At 34.0% G+C, this 23,569-nt stretch overlaps 1 protein-coding gene across 3 annotated transcripts in view; it reads right to left on the minus strand.

Moving 5' to 3' along the window:
* Positions 1-2,563: 2,563 nt before the first annotated feature.
* Positions 2,564-23,569, minus strand: part of LOC118183162 (uncharacterized) — a 62,149-nt gene continuing 41,143 nt past the window's right edge. For 2 of the 3 annotated variants that reach the window (XM_085810445.1, XM_085810446.1), the window contains exons 3-6: positions 4,811-4,920; positions 4,045-4,262; positions 3,489-3,665; positions 2,564-3,359 (exon numbers count right to left, since the gene is read on the minus strand). In XM_085810445.1, the coding sequence (XP_085666571.1) occupies positions 2,617-3,359; positions 3,489-3,665; positions 4,045-4,138 (1,014 nt within the window). In that variant the 5' untranslated portion in view covers positions 4,139-4,262; positions 4,811-4,920 and the 3' untranslated portion in view covers positions 2,564-2,616. Of the gene's footprint in view, positions 3,360-3,488; positions 3,666-4,044; positions 4,263-4,810; positions 4,921-6,446; positions 6,810-23,569 lie in introns of those variants that run through there. The other variant, XM_085810444.1, reaches the window with a different exon arrangement.

Below are 23,569 nucleotides of genomic sequence, written 5' to 3' on the forward strand. Positions count from 1 at the left end.
CAAATATTTATTATCAAATATTTAAATTATTTCCATGCACATTTATTTCAACTTAAACATACACCAAATTCCTACAAGTATAAAATTCACAAAATAACTATCATTTCATTAAAATATAATTAAATTCAAAAACACCACTTAAAATATACATGAGCACATACATTCAATTAATAAAAATTACCTTACAATCCTAATTACTTTAAACTAAATCATTGCTAATAACAATTTTCCCAATAATACCAAATTCCTTTCCACCTTACATTTCCAACAATGCATAAAAATAATTAAAAATACTAACTTACCTAATCTCCTTCAGAATCTTCATTACGTGGCGGATACACTTTTCTTCATTCTCTTTCAGAATCTTTAAAATCATACTTATCTTTCAAAGCAAGATACCAGGTAAAATAAATATCATAATAAAACATGTTTATTTCTCTCTCACACAACCTTAAAAAACATTTCTTACTATCCTTTTCAATACCACTAAATACCCATTTCGAATTCACTTTACTTACGGCCATGGGATCCAAAAATTCACAAACACTATTTCACACAACACAGAATAAAGCCAAATACAAAATTTTCAGATTTTTTCCCGATTTCCGATTAAAGAACCGTAATTCGTCCATTAATATCACATGACCTCTCATTTCCTTCACACAAAATAATGCGTAATTGGAACTCAGTACTGCTCACATTATTACCAAAGTCCCAGGTAGTAACCTTTATCGCCTCCAAAATGTCGCCAAACTACCAGTTACCGTAATGTAAAGATCAACCAAAAAATGCTTACCGAATAATGACATCATAATAACTGAATAATAATGAGTCATAATGGAAATACCAAATTATTGACATGAAAAGTTTAAGAAAAAAGATAAGTTTTTTTCCTTCTAATCTGCATCGAGGTAAAAAAGCAGACGATTCACTCTTTGTTCAAGTTCATGATTCACGTTGTTGTATTTTCTGAGCTTTGTTATTTTCACAAGATTGTTTAGTGCTGCCTTTTTTTTTTTATCTGGATATTTTGTGGATAAATTAAGAATATTTTAAATTTCAGTCCTTGTTAATACAATGACAGATAAGAAACACACTCATGATTTTACTGCTTGCAACTTTGAAAAACGTAAACACGTTGCATTGACAGTAATGCAAAAAGTGCAAATTCTGTAAAAGATGGAGGCAGGTGCTACTCCTCTATATAGCAGAATGGTATGGAATTGCGACATGATTGTGTATGATATACGGAAAAATAAAGAAAGCTGTTGACATTTTACAGCAACAGTGATTCTAACGCTGGAATCCGAAATCTTTGCATGAGGCGAAATCGGCAAACCTCGATGCTGTGTACATATAATTCAATGAATAATATAATCATATATGTAATAATAATTTAATGCATATAATAAATTATTGCAGTAATGTATGTAATTTAATTAAATGTATCTAATACACCTTATTTATTTTGCACCATACGTCGGAAAATAAATTATTCATGTCATTTTGCCTTCTCCATATTTGTACGATAAAATTATTAGTGAGTAAATATGACAATTTGGTTGTATATTGCAGTACAAAAGATTCAAAGAGTGATGATGATTTTACCCCTCCCCATATTTGATAAAATATTATTTTAATTAAAAACAAAATGTGATCCAGCATTGCTCCCAGAACATAATGACTAGGAATTACCCCACACAACTGGATGTAACAAACTGCATTTTTTTAGAAATTATTCTTGCAAATATTAATAAACACAAAATATTATGTAAGAAAAGAATCCAATGGGATGTTATAATTCAAATTAACAAAAAAAGGCTTTTTAGTTTCAGGTAATCACACTGAAGCAAGAAGACTCTTGGTTTACATTATTTTTCATGCTAAATTTTAAGATCTATTTAAATTGTCTGCAGTTCATAAGTAATAAAAATTAAAAAATAAGCTATTTAATGCAGTAACAAATAAGATTCTAAATTTGCTTATTTCACTACCTAATTACTTTGTATCACAAAATAATCATTAATGTATTAAAAATATTTTTCATATGCATTTGATTTTTTTCCTTGTTTTCTTTCTAAACAGGACACAGACAAACTTTCAAGGAAACAAAGAATTCGAGGAGCTTAATTTCACAGTAGAATCTGTTGTCTCCGAGTCTTCAGATAATATTGAATATCCTTACAGAACCTGAATATGTGGAGCCATCTGTTATTCATGTTATGCCCTCATGTGAATCACCTTTATCACCTGCATCAAGCTCCAGACAAATCTTAGATAACACTAATTCAAATAATAATGATGAAAATATTCCTAGAGGGAAGAAAAGAAAAAAGAAAGAAACAGTTGAAAGTTCATTGCTTTCTGTTATTGATGAAACAAATAAATATTTAAAAAATCACCATCGATGTGAAAATGATGATGACGATGATGATAAACTATTTTTATTGAGTCTCCATAGTGATTTGAAAAAAATGACCGATGAAAAAAATTGGAAACGAAAATACAATTTTTACAAATTATGGCAAGAAATAAATGAAATTATTTGTACATAACACTGATCAGTTGTTTTATTGTTTTATTTACATATTTCATAAATATTTTCAAAAAATAAATTTACACAAGAAATGCTTTTCTTTCTTGCCATGGTACTGCTCCTTCTGCAGAAAAATATTCACAAAAATTATCTCGAACTGCAGATGCAGCACGGGATGAATTATTGGCCCCTAGACGGCCAAGAGGTTGCCATGTAAATTCTTCTGTTCTCCATATACCTTCTTTAATGGTGGCATTTGAAAGAAGAGAATCAGCAAAGTTCACTGGACAGTATTTCTTAGCTGCCTTTCCCAACTCATTTTTCATTAAGTAATTATGAAGGCAACAGCATGCCAAAACTACTTTATTAACATGCTCTGGGTTCAGGACAATTTCAGTACGAAGTACTCTCCACCTAGAAGCCAATATGCTGAAAGCATTTTCAGCGCACCTCCTTGCTCGAGAAAGTCTGTAATTAAAAATTTTTCTTTCATTCGACAGAAATTTGCCAGGATAAGGGCGTAAAATATTTTTCCTGAGTGGAAAAGCCTCATCTCCAACAAATACAAAAGGCAAAACTCGATCACTATTTAATAATGGTGTTGGATTTGGCAATGAAAACAAAGTTTCACTAACCAAAGCTTTACCTAGTGAACAGTTACTGAAAATTCCACCATCACTGATGCATCCATAGTTGCCTGAATCAACATAAAGGAAAGTGTAACTAGCATCTGCCACTGCCATTAGGACTATGCTGTTATAGCCCTTATAATTATAATATGTTGATCCAGCTGACGGTGGAGCTTGTATTCTGATATGCTTACCTACAAGGAAATAAAAAAGCAATAATTATTAATTGCCTAAAGAAAAATAATATACACTTTAATGATAAAAATTAATATTTTGGCAATGATTTGGCAATGAAAACAAAGTTTCACTAACCAAAGCTTTACCTAGTGAACAGTTACTGAAAATTCCACCATCACTGATGCATCCATAGTTGCCTGAATCAACATAAAGGAAAGTGTAACTAGCATCTGCCACTGCCATTAGGACTATGCTGTTATAGCCCTTATAATTATAATATGTTGATCCAGCTGACGGTGGAGCTTGTATTCTGATATGCTTACCTACAAGGAAATAAAAAAGCAATAATTATTAATTGCCTAAAGAAAAATAATATACACTTTAATGATAAAAATTAATATAAATACTTTTTCCAATAATAAATTCAGTTCTTAAAAAAGTTCTTAAATTAGAAACTTGCAAAAAAATTCCTTTTTATATTAAAATTTGTTTTTCATTTCACACTTTCATTTATTTATTATGAAACAATTCCAGTCTTTTGATATTTTAAGACAGCTCATATATCAAGTTAGATGATTCTGCAATATTTTATATTTATCTTTAAAAAGAATCTTCATTTGCCTAATTTTAATATAATGCAGTTTTTGTATTTCAAAAGTACTCACTGACAAATAAATATGGAATGCAAGACATAATACATACCATCGATTGCACCAACACAGTTGGGAAAATTCCATTTATATTCAAAACCTTCTGCTATTACAGCCCATTCATCTGGTGATGCTGGTATAGCCATAACCAGTGGCTGTAAGACTTGCCATATGACATCACAGGTCTCTTGAATAATATGTGAAACTGAAGATTTAGAAACACGGAAAGTGTATGCCAGGTCTGTATAATTAGTTCCAGATGCTAGAAATCTACAAAAACATTCTGAATCAATAATTAAATTTTTGCAGTTTTAAGAACATGTTTAAAAATGAACAAAGGGCAATCTGTAGCAGTCTGCAAGTTTTAAAAAAGGTTCTTTTTTGGGGGGGGGGGGTCAGTTTCAAAGAGATTGCAATTTTCTTTCTTATTATTAAACCACAGAAAATAAATGCTTTATTTATGTAACTTATTTTGATAAAATTATGTTCCTATTCATAATTTTTTAAATGCATTACAAATTTAAAAAAAAATATGAATTTTAAAAAGTTCAATTAGACAGAAGTATAAAATGTTCTGACAAGAACATTAATTTTCAATTATATATACTACACAAAACTGGAATTAGATGTAATAAAGACTTTCAAATAGAGCTGGTGCCAGAGCATAGGCAACCAGTGTGACCACACCAGATGACAAAATTATTAGAATTTAGGAAGGAATCAGGTGGCAGAATTTCAGATTTGTGGAGTTTGCACCAGGCGGTAAATTGTATAGCGTCGACACTGCTTTCAAAACAAATGTATATATTTATATTTACCTTAAACAGATGGCAAGTCTCTCAGACGCTGAAATTTATTTCCTAAAATGTGTTTCTTGCTTCTGTAGTTTATCTTGCAGTAAATGAAGAAGATGATCATATTGTTCTCCCTACATGTAAATTCAATAATATTATACTTATGAGTAAATTGAACATCAGAACTGTATTTAATTATCTAATTAATATAAAAACAAACACAAAATAGTTTATATTGTGCTAAAATGATTAGCCAAAGTAAGAGAAAATAATTTTGTTGTCTTGAAAAATTGCTTGAAGTATAATCTTACTATTTCTAACAATTAACACTTTTAGCGATTACTCGCATTTTATTAACAAAAATAACATAAACTCCATAATTAGAAATGATTTTAGCCTTCTGGGAAGGTGATAACTTTCAACATGATTATTTGATTATACACCACACACTAGGGTTATCTGCTTAATGGTAACCCTAATGTCATCAGGAAGATTTTTTAAGGTAAATTAATTTACATTTATATCTTGGACAGATATGCACAAAATGCCTATGTTCTAAACCCTTTCATCAGGTATTGAACAATTAATGTTCAGTGTTTTTATTTATTTAGCCACCGACGGGATATTATAGCAACCTTCAGAGAATATAGTTATCTGTGATTGTCATTACCAATGTTTGTTTATATTCTCAGGAATACTTTTGACTATTGAAGGTGCTCAACATGAGGGGCATCACTATATACTTATATTGCCAAAATATATACTGTGTTGCTGCAACTATGATCAGTGAAAAATATTCAGTTATTTATCTTATAAATTTGAAAAAATAAAATATGACAATTCTGATTAAAAGGAAAATTACTCTCCATTTCAATTTCACTCTTATACTCTAACAATTGCTTAATTTTTCAGGTAGTAGAATTTCATTAAATAATCTATTTTGATACAATTATTCTTACATTCTTTTAGAGGTTAAGTGTTTTTCATCATATTACTACAATATTCTCCAAAAATGATTTTTTTAAATATTTACATGATTTAATTTTATTGCTCATTTGTCAAATATAAAACACAGGTGGAACAGGAATGCAGAAAATCTTTTAAAAGCAAGTCTTTTTATGGATCTCCCAAATTCTCTAGAATATATTATTTAAAAGCCTAATTATTTTATATCTCTGGTTCTACAAAAGTATTTTCATGACAAAGTGAAGCAATACTAATAAAATTCATGACAGTAATAATTAAAAAATCTACGGATACAGAATGCTGGGTATTTTCTAACAAAGGAACATATCCTAATACACGATAGTGCATTAAAATGTTGACTGTCCAACATCTGGCACATCTAGTAATTATTTATATATATTATACTCAATCTGATATTACGTTTCATTAAGGTAATCGAATTATAAACAACCTTCATTAATAATGCGCTTAATAAACCAATTAAACTAATTAGTTATAACTAATGCTAGTCCATAATTATATAAAAAATCATTTTGTCGGTAATTAAATCGCAATGTAATCATTAATTCTATTTCCTTAGTATAAATTACTAAGGAAAAAAATTACTAATTTACTGATATATAAAAAGAAATATTTGACAGTCTTTCCTTCAATTTTTACTTTCAGGTTTTGCTAAAAAATAAAAATAACTTACCGTCATTCGAGTATAATTGAAAAATAATTCTGGGTACTTCTGCCTCAGTGACGGAAACAATGCTGCATGAGCGGAATACGTATCTCGCTCTTGAAATATTGACCGAATCCATTCCCGCCTTGGAACGCAAACGCTTTTGTACAGCAAATACATACGTATTAAATTACTTCTCAAATGCATAACGCCCTTTCTTTCTTCAGCTTTTTTAACTTTAGACATTCTACTGCAAACTTTCGACATTGTACCCCAAAATAGGAAATATTGCCCATCCGCAAATCAAAGCGACTTGATTGGTTGGGGGTAGTAATTCTTAAGGCTCGTTTCCACTACTGCGTACGAACGCGTTGCGTCAATTGAAGACACGCCTACGGCATCCGTACAAGCGTTTCCACTGCTGCGTATGCGTAAAATATTTTCATTTTGCGCCGCTAGGTGTCACTGTAATATTTTGGCGCAAGCAGTTCGCGAGTTACGACGCTGAATTTTTTCCGCTTAAGCGAGTATTGTTTGTTTTGGATTTGATATGGAATTTTAGATAAGTAAGGTTATAATGCATATTATGAACATCACGAATTCCATAGAAGCTGAAATAAATTGAAAAAAAAAATTTTGTGTTTCTAGAAGCCTTAAATATTATGAAATAATATATATATTATTAAAACTAAAATGTACTGTAGGTGAAAAAGTAAACAAATAAATAACATAAAATAAAAAAGTTAAAGGGATTAAAAAATAGTTGGTACTTTAAAAGTACAGAGCAACTGTAAGGAAAGGTTCACAATATTTAAGCAAAATTTGCTATGCTTGTATACCGCTGACTTCACGGTCATAGCTGGATAATTTATTAGAAATCTCGTTTGTTTTAAAATGCACTATGGGCAGTTATATTTTATACATAATCCATAAAATATTATTTTTAATTTAAACATTTTTAATTCATATCTCTTTTTATACAAGAAGTTATAAAAATAAGATTTTTCTCTTTATATATACACACATTAGGTAAAGAAAATGGAAATATTTAATTAATTAATTCCTGCGCTTCTGCAGGAGAGGACTGAATTTAAAAGCAATTATTATAGTAATTTTTTGTTAAAAAAAATGTTTAGGGCATTAATACCGTCTCATGTTAATTGGAATGAAAGTTTAGAGTCGTAAACGTCCCAAAGTCTGAGCACATGTATATACATTCACATAAAAGTGAAACGAAAATATATATATATATATCTGCAGGGTTTCAAAATAAATTAAATTTAAATAATTCTCTTGCGCCATTGCTGAAAGGAATGAAATTTGAATTTAACAAACATTTTCTATTCGTAAAAATTAAATTTAAATGAAATTTAATGCAAACAAATAAAGGATTAATTATTGCTGCGAACTAATATACAATATCATTTAAATTCTGAGAGCATATGTAAATCAAGTGCAAGTATCAAAATCCATGAATAAATATATAATTCCAAAAATTTATTTATCCTATTATTCACTTATGCATTTTTATAAGTTTTTTAGGATTAAATCTATCCTATTATTTATTTATGCATTTTTATAAATTTTTTAGGATTAATAAGCTATCCTCTTATTCACTTATGCATTTTTATAATTTTTTTAGGATTAATAATCTATCCCATTATTCACTTATGCATTTTTATAAATTTTTTAAGGATTAATAAATTTTTGGAATTATATATTTATTCATGGATTTTGATACTTGCACAGCAATAATTAATCATTTCTTTGTTTGCATTAAATTTCATTTAAATTTAATTAACTTTAAATTTGCTTTTTACGAATAGAGAATGTTTGTTAAATTCAAATATATATGTACAGGATATGCTTTAAATTAGTATTATATAATTTTCAAACTTTTTTGCGGGAAAAATTTAAATAAATAAGAGCATAAATAAAACAATATATTTAATGCATATAATAATAGAAATAAATTATAAAACACGAATATAGATCAAATTGGAATAAAAAGGTAAGAAAGTTGCAGACATGGTGCAAAAAGCGTATGGGATTCGAACTCACGACTCCAAAAAGTGGACATCGTTACCATCAGCTTTACCACTAAGCTAGGATTACACGTAAGTCGCATGCATATTTTGGGTTATATACATCATCAAGTAAATCAATTCTTAAAACTTAAGTTTTTTGGTCTTATTTCACTTTGCTATTGTCTGAAAAATTCACCAGAGTTTGTTCTTCAGCTTTTAGTACATTTTTTGGAAAAATCATTATCTTTTAAAGTGGCGTTCCGATTGAAGTTAAACGGGCTGCTAAAAATATATTTCATGTGCTTACAAATATATGTTATCCAAAAAGATACATTTATAAAGGGAAATACAAATTTAACATACTCTTCAATGAACTGGAGTATTTAAAAGGCTATCAAATTTAATTTATAATTAACGTTTTTAGTTTTTACCTGTTTCAAAAGAAAAAAATAGCAAATCTTTTAATCATATCTAATTTGCTATAGCAGTTTGATATAGTCAGACATTCATTTTCATTAAAGCTAAATGAGTATGCAGAACTAAAAAATGATTATCAGAACAAATTTTGCTATTTCATGGACTTGGAATGATAATTTTTGCCGCTGATTTTCTTGAACGAACAAGTACTGTAGTTGCAGTTATCTTGTTTTTCTTATCATTTTAAACTAAATTCAGCTGATTGCTGTCATTTTCAGCACGCAGATTTTTCGCTATAATGTTAACTCAGAAATAAGTATTTTTTAGCAAAACATTCTTTCCCTATTAGCGAGCGTTCATCGCTACTTCTGCCGCCATTAATTTTTAGTCACTGCACCTGATTGCTCCTTTTTCACCACGTGACCCCAACGCAACCGCAGACATACGGATAGAAGTTGAACATTGTTGAACTCCATCCGTATGTCATCCGTCACCGCACACCGACCGGATTGCAGATGTCAATCAAAGTGAATTCGCTCGCTGATTGGAGAAACGCATACGCACCGCAACGCATACGCAGTAGTGGAAACGGGCCTTTAGGCTTTGAGACTTGCAAGTGTAAACGGGTGGAATCCTTGGGAGTAACAACTTAACGTTAGCGTACGTTTCTTGGGACCAAGTTCCGCTAGTGTAAACGGGCCTTAAGAAGACAGAGCCAAAGGAATTCTTGGATTTCATATGTGTCATCAATAACATCCTCTATGCCTAGTAAACGGGTTTGGGAAAGAGTTAGAAAAGCATGCGGAGTATATAAAGACCACTCACTTTCCTTTTTGGAAAAAGATGGCCGAATAATTAGCTCCATAGAAGAAATTGCGAATACTATTGGTGAGACATTTGCTGCCGTTTCTTCCAGCTGAAACTATTCACCTGCATTTCTCTCTATCAAGCAGCACTCTGAAATAAATCCCATCGCATTCAATTCTTCGAAATCTGAGCGTATGCTTGAACTAAGAAGAGTTTTGTTGCAGACACATAGGTCTTCTCCGAGTCTTGATGGCGTGAATTACGAAATGCTGAAGCATCTGTCCTATAAGTCACTGACTGCCCTCCTCACTCTTTACAGTAGAGTGTGGAAGGAGCGTACTTTTCCCAGTGCATGGAGGAGAGCTTTTGTAATTCCTATTGCTAAGCCAGGGAAAGATCCAAGGAATCCCTCCAACTATCGGCCAATTGGCCCTTACGAGTTGCGTATGCAAGCTGTTTGAAAAAATGGTTAACAGTCGCCTAGTCTACTTCTTGGAAAAGAATAATATTATATCGCCTTATCAAAGCAGTTTTCGAAAGGGAAGAACAACCGTAGATAACATGCTACTTTTAGAGACATCCATTCGAAAAGCCTTTGTAAGAAGAAATCACCTTGTCTCAATTTTCTTTGACATAGAGAAAGCTTATGATAAGGCATGGAGATATGGTATACTTCGTGATCTTCATGATAGTGGCTTGCGTAGCAACCTACCATTTTTTATTCAGAATTTTTTGGAAGCTTGAACTTTTCAAGTAAGAATTTGCTCTGTTTTGTCAGAAGTTTTCAAACAGGAAAAGGGTGTGCCTCAAAGCTGTGTGCTTAGTGTAACTCTGTTCAGCCTAAAAATAAATTCTGTATTAAAACAACTTCCTCACACCATCTCAGGATATTTCTACGTTGATGATCTATAAATTAGCTGTCGAGGTGCGGATATGAGACATGGCTAAGAGAAAAGCATACGCTAAGAAAAACGAAAGAAAGCCGATGGGCTGAATAAGAGATCGTTAGAGATTGTCCTCCGTAATCGGACAAGTGCGTGCATTTTTTGTAGAAAGCGAGGTCTCCATCCTGAGCCTGAATTATACCTCAATGGGTCCGTGATTCCAGTTGCACCTGAAGTAAAATTTTTAGTGATTTGTTCGACCGAAAATTGACTTTCCTTCCTCATGCCCTAGACTTGAGAAAAAAGTGTAAAAAAATTTTAAATATTTTAAAAGTCCTGGCGAACACCTCCTGGGGTGCAGAGCGTTGCTCCATGCTTCGCATTTACAGAGCTCTTGTTCGCTCTAGACTGGACTACGGCTCAGCTGTTTACGGATCCGCTAGGTCTTCAGTGTTGTTAAAATTGATCCTGTTCATCATCAAGCTCTGCGGATTTGTTCTGGAGCCTTCAGGACGTCTCCTGTCCAGAGCCTTTATGTTGACTGTTACGAACCGTCACTCTATTTGAGGCGTGAGGAGTTGTCTCTTTTACAGTATTTTAATACATTATCTCAACCTGATCATACTTATAAACTGTGTTTACTTGATAATAGCTGCGACCTTTTATTTGATGCACGTCCATCCTGTGTGCTTTCTTTTCCTGTCAGAGTTCGTCCCCTCATTGAAGAATTCTCCTTGTCTGATATGTCCCCACAAGCAGTACAGCATTTTGAAATCGCACCTTGGGAAAATGCATAAATCCAGTTTCTTGATATTTTCCACTGTTACATCAAAACAACTACTAATGAGAGCATCTACAGACAAAATTTTTGCTGAGCACAGGCATAGTTACAGGAGTTATGTTTTCATATATACGGATGGATCTAAGTCAGCTCCATGTTGGGATGTCATTTATAATTGGTGACCAAATGGAAGGCAGACGTTTACACGACGTTTGCTCTGTCTTAACCTCCGAACTGACTGCCATATATTATGCGCTTTTGTACATCTCAACGCTGCACCATGGAAAATTCATTATACATACAGACTCCTACAGTGCATTGAAAGCTTTAGAATCCTTTTCTAACACCGAGAATCCTGTGATAGTGGATGTTCTCAAGTTGAATATAAAATTAACAAGTTTTGGCAATGAAATTCTGTACTGCTGGGTTCCCGGACATACAGGAATAAAAGGCAATGAGCTGGCGGACATCATAGCGAAATCTGCTGTTGAAATGTCCGGCCGCCCCTTCCCTTTTAGAGATATCTGTTGTGTAATCAAGGAGAAGATCAGAAGAAAAAAATGTCAGCAGCTTTGGGACATTCAACTTCATAACAAGTTGAGAAGAATGAAGCTTAGAATAGAGCATGGGAATACTATTAGCAATCGCAAGGAGGAAGTTATTTTGACTCGCCTTAGAATTAGTCACACTAGAGTGACACATAACTACCTTCTGAAAGCTGAGAACGAGCCTGTTTGTGCAAATTGTGATGTTTGTCTCTCAGTCCATCACATTTTAATTGAATGTCCAAATTTTAATAGTCTTCGTGAGAAGTATTTTAATAGCTGCAACCTGCCTCGCGACTGTTTAATCGGAAGAGAGGTCAATACCAATTTTACCTGAAAGAAACAGGTTTCTGTTATTTAATTTGATTTTTGTCTTGAGATTTTATCTTAGAATTTTAATGAATCAGATGTTTTAGGATTTTATGTCTATACTGCATATCTCATTATCTGAATCATAATCAGAATTTTCATCCCACCATTTCAATATCTTTTTACTTGCCTTGATTTTAAAAGTAGGCTGTTGTCTTTAGACCTTTTTTTTTTTTATCTAAAAACTAATTACTTTAGTTTATATGTTGAAAAACGAATCTTGTGTTTGGCGCATTTGGTTTGTAGAGCTTTGCGCCATAAATCTACTACCACCACCAAAAATAATTGCACCAACCCTAATGCAAGAAAGGAAGTATAATACTAGTAAATAACTTTCTAAAAAGATTGTTTCAAAAGAATAAATTGAATAAATACATTGAATAAATACAAATTTAATTAATTCTTTGCGCCATTGCTGCAAGGAATTAAATTTAAATTTTAATAAACATGCATATACGTAAAAAAGCAAATTTAAAGTTAAAATAATGTGCAAACATATAAAAGGTTTGATTTTCGAACTAATCTACAATATCATTTAAATTTAGAATTTCTTTTCAAAATTTAAATTTTACTTGAAAAAATTTGGGGAATTTTTAAGACATTTTTTAAAAATTTTAATTTGAAATTTTACTTTAAAACTTTTTTAAAAATTTAAAACATTTCAGTTTTACTTTTTAATTTGCAATTTTCACCAAAAAATAATTTTTTTACTTAACGTTATTATTTGCATTATTTACACAATTTTGCAACAGAACACACATTTAGCATTACAAACGAGTTTACATTTATTAATTCACAATAACCACTTGATTGGCTCAGCTACTAAACTCCCTACCATAAATAGTTGGTCAGTTAAAATTAAAACTTGAATTACATACTTTTAGTATATTCTTTGATATATTCTTTGATTTTTTCTAGATTTATATTATTTAAATATTTTAATTTTAAAGATATCAGCTTGGCACTCAACTTTACTTACATTAGCGCCATCTATATAATTTGCAGAACACACTTACATCACTTAGGAAATACTTTTGCAGACCCCAACGCTTATGTGGTAGGTAAGTTAGAATTAAAACTTACTATTTACTTGCTTTTAAGTATTTTTTATGTAGTATTTAAGTATTTTCTAGATATGTAATTATATTTTTAAGTATATATTTGTTTTTTATAAATTATGAATTCTTTTTGGTTTCTTATTGGTTTATATTAATTTGTCTAGTTCCTTTTTAGTTTCTTTTTGATTAATATGCATATTCGTGTCGGGGAGGTTTCTGTAGACAAGGGTTTCTAAAATGCATTGGTTTCTAAATTAATTTTTCTGGAAAATTTAATTTTTAAAGAAGTTTAATATAATACTAAACTTTACATTGCTTATTTCTCAAAATACTTCATTATTGGTATTTTCCTTTAGACCTTTAATTTTTAATTGCTATTTACTCAAGGTACCACTTAGTTGGTATTTCTTTTTGGGCATTATTCATTACTTTTGGTTTTGACTTTTACCCTTGCTTGCATGAATGACGAAACACGAATTGAATGATTGAAGAGTTACGTTTGGAGGCAACTTCCCCTTGATAAGTCTGTCTCCTGCCTGCTCAACAGTCGTGCACTTGATTTGCTTATGCTATCTGAATTTAAATGATATTGTAGATAAGTTCGAAAATTAAATCTTTTATATGTTTGCACATTATTTTAACTTTAAATTTGCTTTTTTACGTAAATACATGTTTATTAAAATTTCTAAAAAGATTGATGTTTTAATTTAGATGAAAGGTTAATTTCATATAATACTTTTTTATTATTATAATTTATATAAAAAAGGCTAAACATGACTGAATGGAAGCATAAGAGTAAATAACTATTTCAAATCATTATTATAATTCATATAAAAATTGCTAAACGGTACTTTTCCGTTTCGCCGGCGCAAATCTCGCCAAGCAGACTTTGTTGGCGACAACAAAGAGTATACACATAAAAATATTAACAAATGTTAGTTCTAAGAATTTTTTATTCTGAAGGCATAAACATTTTAATATGGTTTAAAATTTTGTAAAAAGCCAATAAATAAAGACAAATTTGTAAAAAGACATAAATTTAAGAATTTACTATGCTTTCATGTTTCAAGATCCTGATTCGCCGGCTTGTATCACGTGACTCCAAGTGATCGTATCTCACGTTAACTACGCTACAAAAATCTAATTTTCTCAGTAATTATCTACATTAATTTCAAGTTAAATCTTAATTTGGAATACAAATTTAAATGTAAGAATTATTTCCATTCGTACGAATAATTTACTCAGAAATTATGTAAAACTGCAGTGCTTTACTTCGCTAGTGCATTCTCAATAGAATTCATGAATTTAACCATTGACTTTGCCTTTTCTATATTTTCGCCTTCGGGTGAGCGGTTTGATTGCATCCTAATTGACTTAATTACTGCGAATGATGGTCGAGGGCATAAAATTCAACTATCTTGTAAAAATTCTATGTGATTGTATGCCAGTATTGAAAGACAATCTGATAAGAAATGGGAAATGGCTGCGACTTGTTTTGAAAATGAGGCGTAAAAGGTTACCAGCGAAGATACTCCGTTTCGCATTAGTTATACCGTTATTGGCGACTTTATTGCTTGCGCCGGCAAAACGGAAAAGTACCTGCTAAACATAACTGAATGGATGCCTGCATCGCTATTTCGCTACTGAGTTGTCGCTAAAGCATAATTTCATCTCGTTGGTTGTTCAAACATAATTTTCTGTAATGAATGATGCCTTTTCTTTGAAAAAATTCTGGGTAAAGTGCAGAATCCCCACTTATTTGTTTGTCGCATTTTACAAGGGTAAAAAATTAGATTTTTGTCAATTTTCTTTTATTTTTTTAAGTGAAAATAGGTCGATGTGTACATAGATAAAGTCAAGAGTGTGCGCAGTGCCATTTTTGTGCAATTCTGTGATTTTTTTTAAGTGAAAATAGGTCGATCTGTACATCGATACCGAGTATGTGCAATTCTTAAAACGCGTCAAGCAGTGGGTGATTCTGCACTTTACCCAAAATTCTATTGCAGATTTTTCGTCATGGGCCATTTCAAATTGTTAAATCCATAGGATATCAAAAAAGGATTTAAAAATTAAACTAGTATTTCAACGGCGTTTTAAGAAATATAGAACTATACAAACTTACGCAATCTGAAATTAGCGTGTACGTTAGATTTGGCGCGCTGTTAAATGGGCGCGTTTGCTAGATTTGGCGCTTTTGTGCATACATTTTTGCTGCAGTTTTTTAGGGTCCTCAAAACGGAATGAAATACATTTCGGTGACGTCGGAGGTCACGTGATGTAAGAACTGCTAATGTAAACAAACAAGCTTGTGCTGTGGTAGATGTGTTGAAAATTTGGAAATTTTATTTATTTTTAATTAGTTATGAAATTTGCATTTCATCTTTAATTATTATTTCATCCATTAAATAACTGTTCATTCATTTGGTTAGTATAATTTTGGTAACTCTTATATGTTATTGTTATCTTCATGATACTCTTTTGTTCGCTGCTTTACCATGTTTTGATTGTTAATATTTATTTATGAATTCTTTCCTTGATCTTATAATTAATTCATTTATAAAAAAAGTAAAAATGAATACATAAAATCATGTTTACGTAGATTGATCTTCTACACTGAAAAAAATGTTACTATCAATATTTTTAAGTCATAATTTTATCAGCTTAACAAGCAGAACAGTAAATAAATAGTTGGTTTCTGAAAATCGTAATAGTCAAATTTCCGGAGCGTTGTAAATGCAGTTGGCCCTCAAATCATGTAAGGATAACGATGCCAATGTTCTGCGCGGTTCAAAATTAATATATAATTTTATACAACTTAAAATTTAATTTTTAGTAACTGACTATTATCCTATTGTTCGTATAAACTGCAAATTAACACATTTTGTACACTATAATATAAATGTCAAATTTTTCATAATAATTTCATAATACTAATAATTTTTCATAATACAGTTTTCTTCATTTTATAATAATAAATAATATAAAAGTACTATCTGTATACATTTTAAATATTCCAAAAATAAATTTGTAGTTATTTTAATCTTCTAAGTTACATAATTTATGTGCAGAATTTTTTATTTTAAAATCATGTAGCTCAGATTTTCAAGTGTATTTATTGATACCTTAGGAAATAGACTAGTGTAATTCTAATGCACATGTTATCTCAAATTATGGACTGACACAACCAGGAGGCGCGTGTTAGCCGTCTAGTGTGAAGGTGCGTGCTTTCTGATCTTTTGCCTGTGCGATGTATTCTGATTCAGACGCGGCGGACGGGTATGACCTTCCCGCGTTACCTCGTGCCGATCTCGCTACCTCTGCTCAGGTGAATTTGGATATGAACTTTATTACGGGTTCTCCGACTGCTAATACCAGTGGATCTGGTTCAAATTATGGATGTGTAATTGCAGACTGGGGTTCTGCTTGTGATTTAGAGAATTTTGACTATGATGTTGCCCAAGCTAAAATTGCTAAACCAAAACATCAACGCGATATTGTGAAAAGTACCCTGCATGAAAGATGGGCTAAAAGGGACTGTACTGAACCGGACAGTTTCACGATGGGATTTTTTGATGGAATAAAGCTGTTCAACAGACAAATCTGCGAATTAGAAGGTAAGTGCAATTTATACCTAGCAAATTCTTCCATATTAACCACTGATAACTGTAATGATGGTACCGTAAATGTTAAGCCTAATTCTGTTGCACGTGGTCCTGGACCGGGCAACACATTTAAGAGAAAAAGTAATGTAAGTGACTCGGATCTTTCTGAAAATGATAATATGTTTAAGAAACCTAATAAAACTGCTAGAGCTCCTAAAGCTAAGACTAAATTTTGTGCAACTAGTTCGAATAAATATGAAGTATTAAGTCATGCAAATATTGTTGATAACAGTGTAACTCCAGACTGTGATAGCAATTCTCAGCCTGAAAATAATGATGTAACTAATTCAAACTCAAATGTATCTGCAAATATTTAATCTAATAATATTTGTAATATAAGTATAAATGCTAGTAGTTCTCAACAGCACGCCCCTACTGTTGATCAACGTGTAATTCTCCCCATAATAATAAGGCCTGAGGCAAACGTTAAGTTTAATGATTTTGCTAAGTACTTAGCCGCTAAACTACCTGATGTCAAGTTTTTATTCCGTCTGAGTGGTGAATTTCTAAAGGTTCTACCTCACACTGATTATGATCATAGGACACTGAGTAAATATTTTCTCGAAAAAGGCATCGATCATTTTGTCGTCAATCTTAGGCATGAAAAGCCTGTTAAGCTACTACTACCTTCTGATATGGAGGTCTCCGAAATCAAAGATGAGTTAGTTAAGCAAGGATTCAAGGTTCACATAGTGCAGCTGACAAAAAATAGGACTCGGGCCCCCATGCCCTTATTTCAAGTACAGTTATTTAAAAATGAAGTAATCGATCGAGTCCATAAACTGACTGACATGTACCTATTTTCAATTACGGTGGAAAAATATATTTCGAAATTCCAAGTTCCGCAGTGTTTTGGCTGCCAGAAATGGCACCACTCCTCGGAGAATTGTCATGTTTCCCCACGATGCGTGAAATGCGCTGGACATCATAAGACTCAGGACTGCGATAAAGGACGCTTAGACGTCCCTAAGTGTTGCAACTGCGAAAAGAGGGCCACCCAGCCTCGTATAGGGGTTGTGAAAAATTTCCTAGGGTCCTTAAGAGACCTGAAAAGCTCTCTTCTGATCGCCGCAATCTTGTGAGTTATGCTCAGACTTTAGAACAAAATGCCAATTCCTCTTCGGCTGCTATGGACTTAAATTTTTCTACAAATCTCACCAACGGTAGAAATGGCAAGAACTCCAGTAATTTGCCAAATGGCAGTAATCTGATGGAATTATTGGAACTAATGAAAATTCTATGTGAATTTCAAAGAGCATTTGGAACTAACCTACACAAGGTCACGCAAATTTTTAAAAGTAAACTGCCTGCTATGCAGGCTGCAAATGACTTAGGTACTAAATCTAACATCCTCTACTCTGTTAGGGAGGAGGTTAACCTAACTTTCTATGTCGCTTATTTTGTGCTAAAGGTCTCAAAATTAATTCTTTAATACATTTATAAAAATATGTAATAGAATGGTTAAAAAATATGTAATTTTCTGTATTTAAATGTTTATATTTAACTGTTTAACTTTTGGTGCCATTTCTTGCTTTGGTTAAGATTGCAGGGTATTTTTGCACTACTTAATTTTTGTTTCCTCCTAAGTTTAAGTACTTCTCATCTTAAACCCTTATCACATACGATATTTGTTGCCGAAACAAAACGTTTGGTGGAGCAGTTCTGAGAAACGCTCTTTGGCGAAATAGGGTTACCATCTTCACTTGGTAAACAGGCTGAAAGCCAAGCAAGAATCAGTTATCGCTCAGATTGGCAAAAGTGACGTTTGTTTCTTCGTGTTGTTTTGTATCGCTTACACTGTTTTCGTTTTAAATAATAGAAAGGTGATTGCTATCAAGTTCATCACTTTGATCTCCACTCTGGCACTTCAAGTAACAGATAAACACACTTCTGGTTATAGTAATCAATTACATCAGTTATTAGCCAAATTCTGTATACACTAAGAATAGTTTAAAACGTGTGCTGGATAAGTCTATTTATCAGACATTACTTATGTGTATTTTCTGTTGTCTGCATTCCAATGCAAATATGATGGCTCACTGGAAAACTTGTGACCTGGAGAAAACATTTTCTTGGCTTTAATACCAAGTCGGGCTACATTACCTGGCAGTTTCATTGAGCGCCTTAACATGATTTATAGCCTCCCTCGTACGACTGTGCTGGCGGGGCGCCAACCCACCGAACAGCCCGCAGGGACTTCACATGTTCATCGCCACAATCCATCACACTGAGGGCTGCCCGGGAAGCCGTCTCCCCCGGCTTAATATCTACATGAGAACGATCCTACAGCGAAGGCAACGGACACGACAGTACCAGTACGGTCCCTGCCAAGCCCGCGCCTATCATAGGATAGACCTATGGTTCTAGTCCTGTGAAGTCTGATTATATACCCAACAAATCGAAGCTGACAGAACACAAGTCTAGTCAGTGGTCTGGGGCATTTTCTTGACTAACTTTATGGCTCATAATTACTGTTCCGTCCATTCAAACAAACAGACAAAAAAAACCTTCTATGACAAAAATCTATATGGGTGATATTTACATCCTCACAGCCAGTAGATACTATTGAGAAAAGTGAAGATCAAATAAAGCATATGAATACATGAGCATGTGCGAGTTGCTTACTGTTCCATAGAACACTCGGTAATATACCTAAAACACATTAATTATACAAACTCTAGAAATTAGGTGGTGCACATCATGAGTTTGTTTTATGTGATTACGACAAAGGCTAACAGGAGGGATCCCTTTGTAGAAGATTTTTTAAAACTGGCTCGTATACCAGTTAAAAATGGGGAAAACCAAGAAACCGCCAAGGTAGCCAGCCCGTTCGCGGCATTCTAACCTGAGACAGAACTACCAGTGTTCAACGACGCTTCGGCCACTAGTAGGCCCCTGCACTTAATTGGAAAGTACAATTCATTATGTAAACAGACATGAAGGTGATAATCAGTTGTGCACTGTTTTAAGTAATCAAATGTTATAAATGCACAGGTGTTACATTTCTTATTATTTATTAGTCATGTTTATATTACGTAGACCATACATATGATATAATTATGAATTAACCCAATAACAAAATGTGTACACTCTTTAGTGCTCAAATACTCATCAATTTTTTTTCAATTGATTATTACATATCCGTAATAATTTGCAAAGAACTAATGACTACATTTCCTGCCAATTACATGATCGTTATATGAATTAAAAGTAACTTCAAAAGTGACACATCTAATAAGTCATATATTTACATAGAGATAGAGAGATGCGATGGTTTAGAAGTTGTTAATATTGTTACGAAATGTACAGGCGCGGTGAGATGGTTTCCCCAGAGCAGTTTTACTTCGCAAAGCAGTTTTAGGGTTGCCATGAAATGGCAAGGGAAGGCAGGGTTACGACAAAATTGGCGATATACCGTGGACGGTTGTAGAACCTTCTGGAACGAATTCTTACCGGTTTAGTCCAGAATATTCCCGAACACAAACCGAAAGCTATATAAACCCTGCTGGTCCGCAGTCAGGGTGTGCTTCATCGAGGGAGTGTGTGTCTCTCATCGAGAGTATGTGTGCCTCGTCTAGCGAGTTGACAGACGGGCAGCGAGTGCCGAGTGAGTCGTCGAGTCCACTGAAGGAGTCTGTTAGTGTATCGCGGTTAGTGCATCGTCGAGAGAGCGTGTTGAGCTCCGGGAAAGACTGAACCGAAGAGTCAAGAGCTGTGCTCGTGCGTCGTCGAGTCCATCGTAAGTTGTAGCGCGGAGAGTCTCGAGAGTACGTGGAGTTCCAAGAACGACCAAGCAGAATCGGGAGCTGTACTCCAGAAAGCAGAGACGGGTGCTTTGCAGGAAGCTGTCTCCACCGTGATAGCCTGATAACCTGAAGGCTGTGTCGCTGATCGAGTCGGCGTGTTTATAGTAGTTCAGACGACTGTAAAACGTGTTTCGGAGCTGTCCTGACAATACTGGCTAATAAAGTGTGTTTCGATACTTCATCAAGTGTCGTCGTTATTCACTCCAAATCCACACGAACCCCGTACGAAAGTGAAGGAAGAAAAACGTGACGACTGGTGTCAGAACGAAGGAAAAAAAACGTAACAATTGGTGTCAGAAGTGGGATTTGAGGGTGAATTCCAGTGACAAGACCAATGGAAGATCTAGTAAGACAGCTCGTGACTGCCTTTGCTGAATTCCAAGAAAAGATGGAAGCCGGATATGATGAGATAAAAGCTGGATATAAACGGATGACAGCTGAGATCAAAGCTGGATATAAAGAGATGACAGCTGAAATCAAAGCCGGACTGAAAGAGATGAAAGCCGGACTGGAAGATAAGAAAGCCCAGCGGGAAGAAATAAATTTCGGCCAAGAAAAGGTGTGAGAAAAACTCCAACCGCTGAAACTGAAGCCATAAAAGAAGATGTGAAAATGATAGTCGTGGCATCTGGAGAATCCAAGGATGAAGAAATGAAAGAAGTAGCTAACGAACTGCCTGAAAAAGATCCAGAAATGAACGATGAAATATCTAACGGGATTAAAGAAAAAAAAACAAAACGAAAACATGAAGAAATAAAAGACGAGAAAGAAGATTTTGATTTTCAAGTGCCTGAAGTGGAAGAACACGAAAATGCGATTGTTAAGTTCGTCGAAACTGATAGTGAAGTTACGAAGTCGCAGGCAGCAAGTGTTGAAACATCTGAAAGTGCATGTGATGCAGATATGAGAGAACCCTATGTGCAGCTTAAGCAGTGCGCTCCATTATTGCAAGAAAATTCAACCACTTTTCAAACTATGTGTGCGTCTCATAGTGCAGGTTTTGAAGAAAAGGACTTGATTCTAAACTCGGATATTTCTGCTTGTAAAAGATCGGATTCTATTCATGACCCTGGGGCAAACATCGGAACTGGTTTTCAGGAAATAGAGGTAAATAAGCATGTACCATCTGCTAAAGATACCGAGGTAAACAATACACATGCTGCGTATGATCTACAGAGTGGTGTACGAATTGCTTTAGATTTTCCTGTGGATGAAAAGCCTGAAAGAACTGCACCTCCAGACTGTGATATGCAAAACAGAAATACATCTGAGAACTGCAGTGGAAAAGTATTTGACCCGAGTATATTTTAATGAAAAGACAGAGACTGAAATTCATTCAGGACTTTAATTTGTATTATTTGAAATTGTGATGTGTTTAATTTGTGTATATAACTTGTACATAGTGTAAATATTTGCTTCTCATTCTTAGGGGTACTCATAATTCTTGCGCCTGAGTTTTCTTACGTTTCTGTGTAAAGTTTGTATGTAGTGTAAATATTTGTTTCTTTATTTATATTGTTTGATCGTTTTATTACGTTTTGTTTGTACAGAATTTGGCTTCTGATCAAGGGTTGTACTGCCCGGGACGTGCAGTCCTTGGGAGGGGACAGTGTTACGAAATGTACAGGCGCGGTGAGATGGCATCCCCGCAAAGCAGTTTTAGGGTTGCCATAAATTGGCAAAGGAAGGCAGGTTTGCCACATTTGGCGAGAAATAGCCCATTTGGCGACAAAATTGGCGATATACCGTGGACGGTTGGAGAACCTTCTGGAACGAATTCTTACCGGTTTAGTCCAGAATGTTCCCGATTACAAGCCGAAAACTATATAAACCCTGCTGGTCCGCAGTCAGGGTGTGCTTCATCGAGGGAGTGTGTGTCTCTCATCGAGAGTATATGTGCCTCGTCTAGCGAGTCAATCCCTTCGGAGTCGATCGAGTTGACAGCCGGGTAGCGAGTGCCGAGTGAGTCGTCGAGTCCACTGAAGGAGTCTGTTAGTGTATCGCGGTTAGTGCATCGTCGAGAGAGCGTTTTGAGCTCCGGGAAAGACAACCGAAGAGTCAAGAGTTGTGCTCGTGTGTCGTCGAGTCCATCGCAAGTTGTAGCGCGGAGAGTCTCGAGAGTACGTGGAGTTCCAAGAACGACCAAGCAGAATCGGGAGCTGTGCTCCGGTAAGCAGAGACGGGTGCTTTTCAGGAAGCTGTCTCCACCGTGATAGCCTGATAACCTGAAGGCTGTGTCGCTGATCGAGTCAGCGTGTTTATAGTAGTTCAGACGACTGTAAAACTTTTTCAGAGCTGTCCTGACAATACTGGCTAATAAAGTGTGTTTTGATACTTCATCAAGTGTCGTCGTTATTCACTCCAAATCCACACGAACCCCGTACGAACGTGAAGAAAAAAACGTAACAACTGGTGTCAGAAGGAAGGAAAAAAACGTAACAATTGATGTCAGAAGTGGGATTTGAGTGTGAATGCCAGTGACAAGACCAATGGAAGATCTAGTAAGCTGACCTAGTAAGACAGCTCGTGACTGCCTTTGCTGAATTCCAAGAAAAGATGGAAGCCGGATATGATGAGATAAAAGCTGGATATAAACGGATGACAGCTGAGATCAAAGCTGGATATAAAGAGATGACAGCTGATATCAAAGCCGGACTGAAAGAGATGAAAGCCAGACTGAAAGATAAGAAAGCCCAGCGGGAAGAAATAAATTTCGGCCAAGAAAAGGTGCGAGAGAACTCCAACCGCTGAAACTGGAGCCATAAAAGAAGATGTGAAAATGACACTCGTGGCA

Source organism: Stegodyphus dumicola, chromosome 2 (assembly GCF_044657685.1).
Source record: "Stegodyphus dumicola isolate Sdum_Otavi_A_Nest chromosome 2, ASM4465768v1".
Classification (NCBI taxonomy): domain Eukaryota; kingdom Metazoa; phylum Arthropoda; class Arachnida; order Araneae; family Eresidae; genus Stegodyphus; species Stegodyphus dumicola.